Raw genomic sequence first — 15,195 nt, 5'->3', positions numbered from 1 at the left:
CTCATGAAGCACTGTATCAAAAGCTTTAGCAAAATCCAAGTAAATCATATCAACTGATTCACCTTTATCTATATTTTTCTTCCTTCCTCATAGAAGCTAGTTAGATTAGTTTGACAATAAAAATTGTTCTAGTGGTGAACGGTTACAAGATGCTGCTCAATTGATTTTAATGGACAGCGACTCCTATTTCACATACGTGACAAAGACAAACCTTGCTATTTTTGAGCTGCAATGTTATAGTAAGTTATGTTGTATATTTTGCAATATATTAATTTCATCGACTGATTTCATTGAATCTTAGTCAAAGCTCTGATATGATTAGGTATTGTTCTATAATGATTAACTCTTCTCTTAAATCTCAGAACTAAATTGCTAACAAAAATTAAGACCAGTAGGTGGACAAAATAATTCACAGAAAAATGTAACTTCTACAATTAAAGATACGGAAGAAAAGTAAATGAAAACATACAAATTCTTATCACATCCACAATAAATGTCTTAAAGACTAATGATTATGCTAATATCACAAATAACATTAATATTGTATGTGGACAACGATGCAATGAAATGTTTAATGCATAAAAAACATACCTGTGGGCTTTTTCAGACATCATTTGGTTGATTTCCTTTAGGTGATCAGGGGAAGATAAATAACTGGCAGATTCCACTAAAATCACCCTGCCAGGAAATGAAAAGGAATATTTTAGATAAGCTGACTAAATTCAATATATGTGGATAAAATTATTTATTTTCACACTCTATTAATTGTGACAAAAAAGCATATTACAAAAATACAAGCCTGTAGTATTTTTTGACAGTCAAAGGAAACACATTTTAAAGATTCATATCATTTTATGAAATACCATATTTTCAATTTTGCAGTTGTCAAACAATAGACTGAAATCTCTTTGTAAAATCATTACAATACATATTGCTAATCGCTAAGTATATAAATCAGACATACATGAATGAGGCTCTGTCAATGTTAATAAATTATAGAATATTTTAAAAGGAAGATAATGTATTAGGCATTGCAATATAAAGGAAGAAAAATGTAAATGAGGTTTTCCAATATGCCCTGATATTACTTCTGTATCAGTAAAATTCAGCATTATGCATGCATTTTATAGGGCTATGACAAGGCTGGTCTAAGGGTATAAAAGACACCAAGAGGTCAGGACGTTAAGACATATATACAATTAAACACATATGTTATGCATACTATATATTAAAATATTTGCATGAAAAAAAAGTTTAAGTTAAAGTTATATTAAAACTGCTTAAAGGGATAGGAAAGTCAGAATTTAACTTGCATGTTTAATATAGAGCATGTAATATCAATACACTTTAAATTCCCTTCTATTTTCAAATTGGTTTTGATCTCTTGGTATGATTTGTTGAAAAAACTAAATTTATGCTTACCTGATAAATGTATTTATTTCTTGACACAGTGAGTCCACAGAATCATCAATTACTGTTGGTAATATCACTTCTGGCCAGCAGGAGGAGGCAAAGAGCACCACAGCAAAGCTGTTAAGTATCACTTCCCTTCCCACAACCCCCAGTCATTCGACCAAAGGAAAACGAGAGAAAGGAATTAACACAAGGTGCAGAGGTGCCTGAGGTTTATAGAAAAAAACTGTCTGTAAACAGGGAGGGCCGTGGACTCACAATGTCAAGAAAGAAAGAAATTTATCAGGTAAGCATACATTTTGTTTTCTTTCTTAAGACACGGTGAGTCCACTGAATCATCAATTACTGTTGGGAATCAGTACCCAAGCTAGAGGACACAGATGATTAGGAGGGCAAGAGAGGTAACCTAAACAGAAGGCAACCACAGCCTGCAAACCCTTTCTCCCAAAAGAACCCTCAGCCGAGGCAAAAGTATCAAATGTATAGAATTTAGAAAAAGTGTGCATTGAAGACCAAGTCCTAGCCTCACACATCTGTTCTACAGAGGCCTCATTCTTGAAGGCCCAAGAAGCAGACACCGCCCTAGTGGAATGAGCTGTAATTCTCTCAGGAAGCTTCTGTCCAGCAGTTTCATAAGCCATACGAATAACACTTCTCAACCAGAGGGAAAAAGAAGTGTCAGTAGCTTTCTGGCCTTTACATTTACCAGAAAAGCAAACAAACAATGCAGAAAACTGACTAAAATCCTTTGTAGCCTACAGATAGAATTTTAAGAGCCAGCACAATGTCTAAGTTGTGCAACAAATGTTCCTTATGATAAGAAGGATTAGGACAGAGAAAGGGAAAAACAATTTCCTGATTAATATTTCTGTCCGAAACAACCTTAGGAAGAAAACCAAACTTGGTACGGAGAGCTGCCTTATCTGCATGAAATATGAGATAAGGAGAATCACACTGCAATGCTGAGAGTTCAGAAAACCTCTGTGCAGAAGAAATAGCAGTAAGAAACAAAACCTTCCAAAATAATAACTTAATATCTATGGAATGCATAGGCTCAAAAGGAGCCTGTAGCACAACTTTAAGAACAAAGTTAAGACTCCTAGGTGGAACAGCCAATTTAAACACAGGCCTGATTCTGTCCCATGGCCTGACAAAAAGATTGCACATCTGGCACATCCGCCAGACACTTGTGTAGTTCTCAGGGGAAAGCCCGCATGCAGTACCCCACTACCATAAATTGTGCCGTCGAGTTCCCGCATGTGGTAAAATCGCAGAGGTCAGCGGGCTCGGGGTGCAATGAATGAACCTCACCCTGGGAGAGCCACCTTAGTGATCATGGCTAAAACCCCTCTGCCAGGTAAATATGATAGACAAACCCTTCTCCAGGCCGTCCTGGATAAAGGCCAAAAACCCCTAGGAATCCTGCCCCTACTTCTAAGAGTAGTCCTGAGATTCCCATCCATCAGGGAATTTACACCATACCTTATGGCAAAAGACACCAGAAACAGGCTTTGAGCCTGAATCATGGTCACAAAGACCAAAACAGAAAAAACAATGCTCAGATAGAACTAAGCATTCAATCTCCACGCAGAAAGCTCCAGAGAAAAACAAAAGTTGGATGAAAGAATGAACCCTGAACTAGAAAGGTCCTTCCTCGGTAACAACCACCAAGGTGGAAGAATTACATTTCTGTTAGGTCTGAATACCAGATCCTGTGAGACTATGTAGGAACTACTCAAAATACTGATGCTCACTCTTATTTGATACGAGCAATGACTCGTGGAAGGAGAGCAAACCGAGGAACAGGGATCTCAGACTGACAACCCCAGTAACTGCCAGGGAATTTAATAGAACAACCTGCTAATTTCCAGACCAATAACATAACTCAAAAGCTTGGCGTACTGCCATCTCCAACTCCAGCACCCCCCATTTGAGGTTTAGCCTGGAGAACACCTCTGGGAGAAGCGCCCACTCCCCAGGATGAAAAATCTGACTACTCAAAAAGTCAGCTCCTGGTATTCACTCCTGAAATGAGAATAGTGGATAAATCACGATGTGATTGTTCATCCACCGAACAATCCATGCCAATAACGGCCAAGGAACTCCCAGGTGGTTAATGAAAACCACAGAAAGGAAAATGTTCCACTAGAATCTGGCAACTCAGAATGACAACTGAGGCCAATCCATCAGAGCATTGAAAATTGAGAGCAGACTCCTCCCAAGTCTCTAGTCACCGACCCAATAGGCTAGCAACTGGGTGACCATAACTCTCCCAAGTCTCTAGTCACCGACCCAATAGGCTAGCAACTGGGTCACCATAACTCAGGAAGGTCTCCTAAAGCATGCGCCAAAGACAGATGCTTTTGAGAAACCTAAATATTCTGTAGAATGCGGGCAACGATCCCACTACCTCTCGCAAGCTAAGCGAGCGCTCTACCACTAATTCCCCTCTTTGATCCACGGGGAAGAATCTCATGTTGACAGATCTAGATCTACCCTTTGAGACAGAGCCACAATTTCCTTGGTCTACTATCTGAACATGCATAACAGCAGATTCTTAAATGGAATTGAGCAAAGGGACGATGTCCAATGAAACAACCATCAGACCACTTACTCCATACATTAAGCCACCATCAGACCACTTACTCCATACATTAAGCCACTAAAGTGCCAAAATATATAATCCCCTAAGTAAATACCCTTGTAGCTGGAACAAGGAAACTCATTTTCAGATTCACTTCCATCCGAGGAAATGAAGAAAGACAACAAGATTAAAGTGTTTGACAGAAAAGCAAAAGTCTGGAACTGAAAACACACATCCTCCAGGTCTATGGTCACCATGTTCTGACCCTCTTGGACCCAAGGAAGAATGGAACCACTGGTTTCTAATTGAAGGATAGTACTCTGAGAAGACTTGTTGAAACACTTAGATCTATCAAGGATGAAATCTCCCCACTTGCTAAGGAATTATGAACAGGAATGAATAGAATTCTAAACCCTGTTCCCATATAGGAACTGGTACTATCACTTGCAGGGAAGAGAGGTCCCAGACTCACTTCAACAATGCCTCACTGTTATCTGACCTGCAGATAAAATGAGAGGAGGAACCTGCCTCTGGAAGGCATGATGAATTCTATGCAGAAAACCTGAAATCTGAGACATCTCGTATCCAACAGAGAGATTCAGCCCCACACCTGAAATTTGATCCCGGATTGGGGCCAACTCCTTTAGGTCTATGGATCCTTTTCCTGACCTATCAGAAAAATTCCTGACAGATCCGAACCAAACACGGTCTTACCCCTGTAAGGAAGTGCCAGAAGCTTGGACTCTGAGGAAAAATCCACTGAACCTGATATAGCCACAAAGCCCCATGGGCTAGCACAGTGAAGCCAGATATATTGGCTGTTGCATGGTAACATCAGAAATAAAGGAATTGGTTAGCTTAAGAACTTAATTCTGTTCTGGATCTCCTCCTTAAAGGAGTCCCTCCCAAATGGATCAAACAAGGCGTTGCACCAATAAGATGCTGCACTTGCCCTGTAAGCCTTCAGCTTAGACCAATGATCCTGAAAAGAATAGCTACCCTCTCTAGGAAGCGGAGTTCTCATGGCCAGAAAGTTCCTACTGCTGCAGGCACCGTGCGTCATGATATTACATGGAGACAGCAACATCCTTTTAAAGACAGGAAGAAACATAGTAAAGGGAAAACTTCCTCAGAAGAATCCTAGCATTTATAAAGCTTACTAGATTCATTAGGGATTGACAACGACAGTATCGAAGTCTCTCCAAAGAAGCCAAAACCTCCTCAACCATACACAAAGGTGTTCAAGTTTAAATCTGAAGGATACTACTTCAGCATCAGATAAAGGAATTATACTGTCCAACTCTGAGATTTCACCCTCAGAGGCTACTGACGTATCCACCTCATAAGCCCTATGAGGGAGAGAAAACTGAGTAGCAGCAGGCGAAACAGAAACCTTTCTTTCTGAATATCTAATCTTCCTCTTGCCATTCCTCTGAAAGGAAGGAAAAACAGATAAATCTACAAATTCCACAGCGAGTATCTGAGCTGTAAAATCTGCAGGCAAATACACTCCTCCGGGAGATTGAGAGGAACCGCAGGGCACTGTATGTGATGGCAGTAAAGCTTGGGACGAAAGAGGAGAAAGCTGTGGCATTGTCTAAACAGCTTCTTCCTGGGAGACATCAGGCTCATAAGGCAAATTATTTATATACTCTAGCAATCTAGTTATACCAATTAAAACAAAAGGACCTGAGAACAATTTTCTTAGATTTTATCAAGAGAAACATCAGTTAAAAATTGATATACAGGAAAGTAGTCTTATAAATTTAAAACTGAAACTTTACATACTGTGGATATAACCACTATACCATGAAGTATTTCTTTCCCAAAGCATGATAAAAAATGTATTCCCATCAAGAGAAGAAAATTAAACGACTACTGTCACTTTAAGAGTAGTCTTCGTGGTGTATGAGACTGAACATTTACAGACACCCAAGGATTCAATCCATGAGCAATTTCTGCCCAGCGCAAGCTACCACTCAGTACCTATATGCTAGCAAGAAATATCAAAGCAAAAAAACTGTGCCCCCATTTGACAAAGGAAGCAAGGGAGTTATATACTAATTAAATACTGCCTGCATAAGGGGCTTAAGAAATCTAATAAGTATTGCTAGGTAAATGTGACTAAATTAGCAAGAAACTGTGCTCCCATTCTAGCAATACCCTTGCATTTAAAAAACGAAGTGGATCACGCTCCTAACATGAGCGCTCAACCAGCTATAGATGGAGCCGCTGCACTACTCTGAAAATAAGGAGGCGGGACCATCACAACAAGCCGATAATTTTCGTACTCAGCTTTCTAAAATCAACGGCATACTCCAAGAGACATGGAGGTCTCTATCACAGCAGGGCACAAGAAAATTAATGGAATCTACAAAATTTTAGATAGGAACAGAAGCTTTTAAAATTGATTTAACAAAGAGCGGTATAGCTCTTAAGACAGTTATAGGAATGGCGCTCTCATTCAAACTTGCGCTCTCCTAATGGACACACAGCAGGACCTGAAATTGATAAAAATCGTTAAAAGGTCTAACCGCTATCTGTAACACAGAGCCTCTGTTATTTAATGTGCACCCAAACAAAAAGTACTCTTAAGACGAGTAATCTGAGCCACAAAGGAGGATTAACTCCTTCCCCTCCATATTCACATACATTTCAGTGCCTGCCCCTGCCAGAAAAAAAACTTCTCTATGAAGGAGTTTATGTCCCACATTAAGTGCAGCATCAGCTTAGAGTCCTTAACCTCTACAGTGCCAGCCTCCTAGCCCCAGAAGACAAAAGGCACTTACTTACCTGCATATCCAGCTGTCCAGCAGGAGGACAGTTTACCCAGTATGAGAGGATGCCGCTCCTCACAGAGACTTGTGGAAAACAGAAAGATCAGAGTAAACCTACTCAGGCTTTCTATACCAGGGCAGCAACATTTTACAAAAATGCAGCAAGGCCAACCTCACAAGTTCCTAACTGCTTTAAAGCCACCACTGCCCTGCTGAAGAGACTAACGTGGAGTACGGCTAGACCCAGATTGTGATGGAAAATCAGAGCAAGCCTGCCCTGGCTTTAAAACAAAAACATCTTGATAGAAGAATCTTTATAAGACACCTAATTACTTCACCTCCTCCTTGCACTAGAGGCAAAGAGAATGACTGGGGGTTGTGGGAAAGGAAATGATTCTTAAAGGGATAAGAAAGTCAAAATTAAACTTGCATGATTCAGATAGAGCATGTCATTTTAAGATACTTTTGAATTCACTACTATTTTCAAATGTGCTTCATTCTCTTAGTATCCCTTGTTAAAAAATGAATACGCACATATCATACACTAGTGGGAGCTGCTGCTAATTGGTGCCTGCGCACATTTGTCTCTTGTAATTGGCTAAATAGATATTTTCAGCTTCCTGTCAGTAGTGCAATGTTGTCCCTTCAGCAATGGATAACAAGAGAATTAAGAAAATTTGATAATAGAATTAAATTGGAAAGTTGTTAAAAATTGTATGTTCTATCTGAATCATAAAATAAAATGTTGGGGTTTACTATCACTTTAACAGCTTTGATGTGGTGCTCTTTGCCTCCTCCTGCTGGCCAGGAATGTTATTCTCAACAGTAATTGCTGATTCCGTGGACTTACTGTGTCTTAATAAAGAAATAATATGTACATATCCTACACTACTGGGAGCTACCTGGTGATTGGTGGCTACTTACATTTGTCTCTTGTCATTGCTTACCAGATGTGTACAGATATCTTCCAGTAATGCATTGCTGCTCTGGATCTGACTTTAACTATGTGTTTAATCCCTCTTCAGGGGATGAACACACAGTTATATACAAGCAATAATACAATAATACAATAATAAAATGCTCTTGCATATAATAGCATTTTTATTTTGTGTTTTAATATCCTTTTATAGGGACATTGAACCACTGAGCACTTCTACAATAGAATGGTTACTAGTCTTTTCCCTTCTGTTACTGCAGCTCCCTTCAAGTCAATTCCTATTTCAACCCCTCAAAATTGTTAGATACTGAACCTTCACCTGCTCATTCTGGGTGTATATATACACATACACACACACACTCGCGGTAGCAATTAGCACTTATAAACTTAACCAGAGATCAGATCTCTGGTTAATTTTATAAATCTACCCTAAATGCCCCCAACATTCTGTCTAGAGTAGTTTAAAAAAAAATAAAGATGGCAGCATAAAATTATTGCACCAGGCAGGATTTTGGGGTTAAGGTTGGTGGGAGTGGGGTGTTAGAAAAAACTGGCACTGAAAAGTTCCTTTACATTGAGGTCAATGGGAACTGTGTGTTCCATTTAAATATATATGTATATACACATATTAATATGAATATCAGCATATACATATATATTTGATTGCTGCCATTGCTGGTGCTAAAGTTCTGTTCCATCTCTAACGGCATCAGAACAAGGCTCCCATAGGAGCCTATGGAAGCATGCTGTCATGTATGCATTTCTTCCGAGCTCGCATTTGCATTGCGGCTAACTTGTAATACCAGCGGACATTATCGTGTGCTATTATTACAAAGTGGAGCGCTAATATCATTTTTTTCCTGCTGTATCCTCTGCTTGGGGTTGGCATGCAGAGTGTGAGCATTGGGGAATGAAAGAAAGAACAGAGGGGCGCCTCATGTGTACAACCACCAAACAGATGTGTAGGCACGGTATGAATGAGCCAAATGGATACTCACATATCGTTGGAGCACCCAATGTGCTAGTAGATACAAGCTGATGTACTTAAGGGTGTATCAGCTCACCCACTACATGTGCAGATCAACCAGAGTAAAATGGCAAGTATATTAATGATGCCAAAAGGGTACTCACATTCTGAACAGGCACACCTATGTGCTGGTAGGAACAGACTGATAGATTTCATGGGTGTATCAGCTCACTTACTCTGGGTTCTCCCAGTGGTCAGGATACAAACGCAGGGCAAAGCTAGTGTTTGTGTTCCAATCAGTATTAAGTAAATACAAGCAAATAAGGTGCTTCCACTAAACTTGAATTTCTTAAAAACATATGTTTATTTTAAAAACAATATAAAATACAGCAAGTAGTGGATAAGGGGGTATCCAGGTATCCCTCTTGATATGCAACGCATTTCTCGGTACTGAAAGGGCCGTTTCATTAGGTATAGTATCACCTTACTGACTGTTTTGCTATTTACATTTTTAAAACACCACTCAGAAAACCCTATTTGAAGACCACACCCATAAAGTGTGTATTTTCCAAATAATTATACACACATACATTAGTGGAACATCACACAGTTTTGACATTAAGTAGTATTAGCACATATTGGACATATATACAATAAAACATCTCAATCGAAAAATGAATATAAACGAATTTCATCATAGTCACATTTCAGTTTTTATGGCTAACAATACCAATCATCTTATGAACCACTATAACCAGTACTAGACTGCGCTCCAGCTCCTCCCACCAGCAGCAGCAGTGGTTAATGAAGTGTTTCTGTTCTCTGTCCAGAGGGAACTTAGTTCCTTCTGAAAAAATAGTGCAGGAACTCCATTCCCATGTGTTCCCGCTCGACTTGACCCCTGCTCACACCCAGTGACATGGGCAGTGAACACTCACAAAACAGTGATGTTGCTGTCTTTTTGCCTGCTGTATCCTTTGCTTGGGGTTAGCATGCAGAGTGTGAGCATTACATTTCTGCAATATTTTTTACAGTTTTAAAGTTACAAAAAATATAGAAAAGAGGACTCAAGCATTATATAGAGCAATGTAGCCACTGAAAATATGTAAATGTACTACTCTGTATCATGCACTCTAATCTATGAAACTGCTGTCAAATGCCAACAACCCCACTAAATATGCACTGCTTTTGCCACAGGGTGTGAGAATACCTGTTCTCCAAAATGGAGGTGCCCAGAGGTTAAATAGGAGTTAAAATAAGGGATAAAATAGAAGGGGTTTGAAGAAAGCTGCAGGCACAGAAGGTCAAATTTAATGTAAATTAATGTAATTTTAATAGAAGAACAAATACAAAAATAAATCCCAATTGGCTAGATTACGAGTTTTGCATTACGGTGCGGTACAGCTTTTAACGCTGAAAAATTGGCCATTACGCATATTACGAGTCGTATCGGTATAGCTATACCGCAAGCATTTTAGCCTGTAACGCAATGTCCATTCCACACTCAAAAAATGACGTTTTTGTGTGGGATTTTCATAGCGCTGGTATTACAGGTTGTGCGTTTAGGCTAAAAAGCTTGCGTTATGCTCTATACCGACACAATTCATACCGCCATCTGAGAGCAGTAGTTATGGATTTTGCAAAACAAAAATGTTTCACAAAACTAATAACTAAACTGTTACAAAGTACACTAACACCCATAAACTACCTATTAACCCCTAAGCCACCACCATGGCAAACACTATATTAAACCTATTAACCCCTAATCTGCCATCCACGCACATCGTGACTATTAAATAAAGTTATTAACCTCTAATCTGCTGCCCACCCACATCACCAACACTATTTAAATATATTAACCTCTAAACAGCCACTCCACAACACCACCGACACTAATAAAAGTGTTTAACCCCTAATCCGCCATTCCCTGACATCTAAATAAACCTAATAACTCCTAAACCGCCGGCACCCCACATCGCCAACACTATAATAAAATATTAGCCCCTAAACCTCAAGTCCCTCACATTGTAACTACTAAACTAAACCTATTAACCCCTAGAGCGTCAGCCTCCCCAAATCACAGAACACTATTTAAACTATTAACCCCTAAACCTAACACCCCCTAACTTTAAATTAAAATTATAATATAACTATATTTAAATAAATAATAACTTACCTGTGAAATAAAAATAAACCTAACATTAAACTATAAATTAACCTAACATAACGATTCTAATAAAATAAAAAATACTACTAATTAAAAACACTGAACACTACGAACAAAATAACAAAATCTAAAATTACATAAAATAATAAACAAAATTATCCAAAAATTATCAAAAATAAAAACAATTACACCTAATCTAATCACCTAATTTTTTTCATAGTGTTAGGTTTTTTTAAATTTGTAATTTAGATTTTTTAATTGGTGTTTTTTTAATTTATTGGAATAGTTTTTTTAGGTTAATTTATTGTTTAAATTTAGGATTTTTTTTATTTCACAGGTAAGTTTTTATTTATTTTAAGATAGTTATATTGTAATTTTAATTTAAAGTTTGGAATGTGTTAGGTTTAGGGGTTAATAGTTTAACTTAGTGTTTTGCGATGTGGGGGAGGCTGGCGGTTTAGGGGTTAATAGATTTATTTAGTAGCGACAATATGGGAGTTTGGAGGTTTAGGTGTTAATAGGTTTATTTAGTGTCGGCTATGTTGGGGAGCGGTAAATTAGGGGTTAATAGCTTTTATTACTGTCGGCGATGTCGGGAGCAGCGGATTAGGGGTTAATAACTTTATTTAGGTGTCAGCGATGTCAGGGGCGGCGGATTAAGGGTGTTTAGACTTAGGGTTTATGTCAGGGTGTTAGGTTTAAATGTAACTTTTTTTCCCCATAGACATCAATGAGTTGCGTTATATTTCTTTCATGTAATTGGCAAGAGTCCATGAGCTAGTGACGTATGGGATATACAATCCTACCAGGAAGGGCAAAGTTTCCCAAACCTCAAAATGCCTATAAATACACCCCTCACCACACCCACAATTCAGTTTTACAAACTTTGCCTCCTATGGAGGTGGTGAAGTAAGTTTGTGCTTAAAAAACCTAAGGGTAAATCTAAGGTTTCTAACCGTTTTCGTTCCTTTCGTCAAAATAAGGAACAAAAACTCAATCCTTCCCCAAGGAATCTGTTTCCAATTGGAAGCCTTCCTCAAATTGGAATAAATCCAAGCCATTTAAGAAACCAAAGTCAGCCCCTAAGTCCACATGAAGGTGCGGCCCTCATTCCAGCTCAGCTGGTAGGGGGCAGATTAAGGTTTTTCAAGGATATTTGGATAAATTCTGTCCAAAAATCAATGGATTCAGAACATTATCTCTCAAGGGTATCGAATAGGATTCAGAGTAAGACCTCCTGTGAGGGTTTTTATTCAAATCTATTCATTGTCCCAAAGAAGGAAAATTTATTCAGACCAGTTCTGGATCTGAAAATTTTGAATCGTTATGTAAGAGTACCAACTTTCAAGATGGTGACTATAAGGACTATTCTGCCTTTTGTTCAGTGAGGACATTATATGTCCACAATAGACTTGCAGGATGCATACCTTCATATTCCGATTCATCCAGAACATTATCAGTTTCTTAAATTCTCTTTTCTATACAAGCATTATCAAATTGTTGCTCTTCCATTTGCCCTAGCAACAGCTCCAAGAATCTTTTCAAAGGTTCTACGTGCCCTACTCTCTGTAATCAGAGAACAGGGTATTGCAGTGTTTCCTTGTTTAGACGATATCTTGGTACTAGCTCAGTCTTTACGTTCTGCAGAATCACACACGAATCAACTAGTGTTGTTTCTTCAGAAACATGGTTGCAGGATCAATTTACCAAAAAGTTTCTTGATTCCTCAGACAAGGGTCACCTTTTAGGCTTCCAGATAGATTCAGTGTCCATGACTCTGTCTCTAACAGATAAGAGACGTTTAAAATTGGTTGCAGCCTGCCGGCACCTTCAGTCTCAGTCATTCCCTTCAGTGGCTATGTGCATGGAAGTTTTAGGTCTCATGACTGCAGCATTGGACGCGATCCCCTTTACTCGTTTTCACATGAGACATCTACAGCTTTGTATGCTGAACCAATGGTGCAGGGATTATACAAAGATATCACAATTAATATCCTTAAATCCCAATGTACGACACTCTCTGACGTAGCGGATAGATCACCATTGTTTAGTTCAAGGGGCTTCTTTAGTTGGGCCAACCTGGACCGTGATCACAACAGATGCGAGTCTTTCAGGTTGGGGAGCTGTTTGGGGATCTCTGACAGCACAAGGGGTTTGGAAATCTCAAGAGGTGAGATTATCAATAAATATTTTAGAACTCCGTGCAATTCTCAGAGCTCTTCAGTTTTGACCTCTGTTAAAGAGAGAACCGTTATTTTGTTTTCAGACAGACAATATCACAACAGTGGCATATGTCAATCATCAGGTTGGGACTCACAGTCCCCAAGCTATGAAAGAAGTATCTCGGATACTTGCTTGGGCGGAATCCAGCTCCTGTCTAATCTCTGCGGTGCATATCCCAGATGTAGACAATTGGGAGGTGGATTATCTCAGCCATCAGACTTTACATCCAGGGGAGTGGTCTCTCCATCCAGATGTGTTTTCTCAGATTGTTCAGATGTGGGGTCTTCCAGAGATAGATCTCATGGCCTCTCATCTAAACAAGAAACTTCCCAGATACCTGTCCAGGTCCAGGGATGTTCAGGAGGAAGCAGTAGATGCGCTGACACTTCCTTAGTTTTATCATCCTGCTTACATTTTCCCGCCTCTAGTTCTCCTTCCAAGAGTGATCTCCAAAATCATCATGGAACAATTGTTTGTGTTGTTGGTGGCTCCAGCATGGCCACACAGGTTTTGGTATGTGGATCTGGTTTGGATGTCCAGTTGCCAGCCTTGGCCACTTCCGTTAAGGCCGGACCTACTGTCTCAAGGTCCATTTTTCCATCAGGATCTCAAATCATTAAATTTGAAGGTATGGAAATTGAACGCTTAGTACTAAGTCATAGAGGTTTCTCTGAGTCAGTGATTAATACTATGTTACAAGCTCGTAAATCTGTCTCTAGAAAGATTTATTATAGAGTTTGGAAGACTTACATTTCATGGTGTTCTCATAAATTTCCTTGGCATTCTTTTAGAATTCCTAGAATTTTACAGTTTCTTCAGGATGGTTTGGATAAGGGTTTGTCTGCAAGTTCCTTAAAAGGACAAATCTCTGCTCTTTCTGTTTTATTTCACAGAAAGATTGCTATACTTCCTGATATTCACTGTTTTGTACAGGCTTTAGTTCATATTAAGCCTGTCATTAAATCAATTTCTCCTCCTTGGAGTCTTAATTTGGTTCTGAAGGCTTTACAGGCTCCTCTATTTATGCCTATGCATTCTTTGGACATTAAACCACTTTCTTGGAAAGTGTTGTTCCTTTTGGCTATCTCTTCTGCTTGAAGAGTTTCTGAGCTATCTGCTCTTTCTTGTGAGTCGCCTCTTCTGATTTTTCATCAGGATAATGCAGTTTTGAGGACTTCTTTTCAATTTTTACATAAGGTTGTGAATTCTAACAACATTAATAGAGAAATTGTTGTCCCTTCCTTGTGTCCTAATCCTAAGAATTCTTTGGAAAGATCCTTACATTCTTTGGATGTGGTAAGAGCTTTGAAATATTATGTGGAAGCTACTAAAGATTTCAGGAAGACTTCCAGTCTATTTGTTTTATTTTCTGGTCCTAGGAAAGGTCAGAAGGCTTCTGCTATTTCCTTGGCTTCTTGGTTGAAACTTTTGATTCATCAAGCTTATTTGGAGTCGGGTCAGGCTCGCCTCAGAGAATTACAGCTCATTCTACTAGATCAGTCTCCACTTTGTGGGCCTTTAAGAATGAAGCTTCAGTTAATCAGATTTGCAAAGCGGCATCTTGGTCCTCTTTGCATACATTTACTAAATTCTACCGTTTTGATGTATTTGCTTCTTCAGAAGCAGTTTTTGGTAGAAAAGTTCTTCAGGCAGCTGTTTCAGTTTGATTCTTCTGCTTTTTTTTTTTTTTTTTTGGGTTGTGGATTAATTTTTTTTAGCGGAAAATGGCTGTTTTTATTTTTATCCCTCCCTCTCTAGTGACTCTTGCGTGGAGTTCCACATCTTGGGTATTGCTATCCCATATGTCACTAGCTCATGGACTCTTGCCAATTACATGAAAGAAAACATAATTTATGTAAGAACTTACCTGATAAATTTGTTTCTTTCATATTGGCAAGAGTCCATGAGGCCCACCCTTTTTATGGTGGTTATGATTTTTTGTATAAAGCACAATTATTTCCAAATTTCTTTTGTTGATGCTTTCTACTCCTTTCTTTATCACCCCACTGCTTGGCTATTCGTTAAACTGAATTGTGGGTGTGGTGAGGGGTGTATTTATAGGCATTTTGAGGTTTGGGACAACTTGGCCCCTCCTGGTAGGATTGTATATCCCATGCGTCACTAGCT

The 15,195-nt window shown here is 38.9% G+C and overlaps 1 protein-coding gene and 1 non-coding gene across 2 annotated transcripts in view; both read right to left on the bottom strand.

The window, feature by feature from the left end:
* Positions 1-15,195, bottom strand: part of CFAP47 (cilia and flagella associated protein 47) — an 801,982-nt gene that overhangs the window by 449,825 nt on the left and 336,962 nt on the right. The window contains 1 exon segment of the mRNA XM_053705439.1: positions 592-678. Coding sequence (XP_053561414.1) covers positions 592-678 — 87 coding nt within the window.
* On the bottom strand, positions 2,613-2,778 carry LOC128654911 (U1 spliceosomal RNA). Its single transcript, XR_008401552.1, has one exon. It is a non-coding gene; the product is annotated as a U1 spliceosomal RNA (small nuclear RNA).

Source organism: Bombina bombina, chromosome 3 (assembly GCF_027579735.1).
Source record: "Bombina bombina isolate aBomBom1 chromosome 3, aBomBom1.pri, whole genome shotgun sequence".
Lineage (NCBI taxonomy): Eukaryota > Metazoa > Chordata > Amphibia > Anura > Bombinatoridae > Bombina > Bombina bombina.
This window is presented reverse-complemented; position numbering and strand designations above follow the sequence as displayed.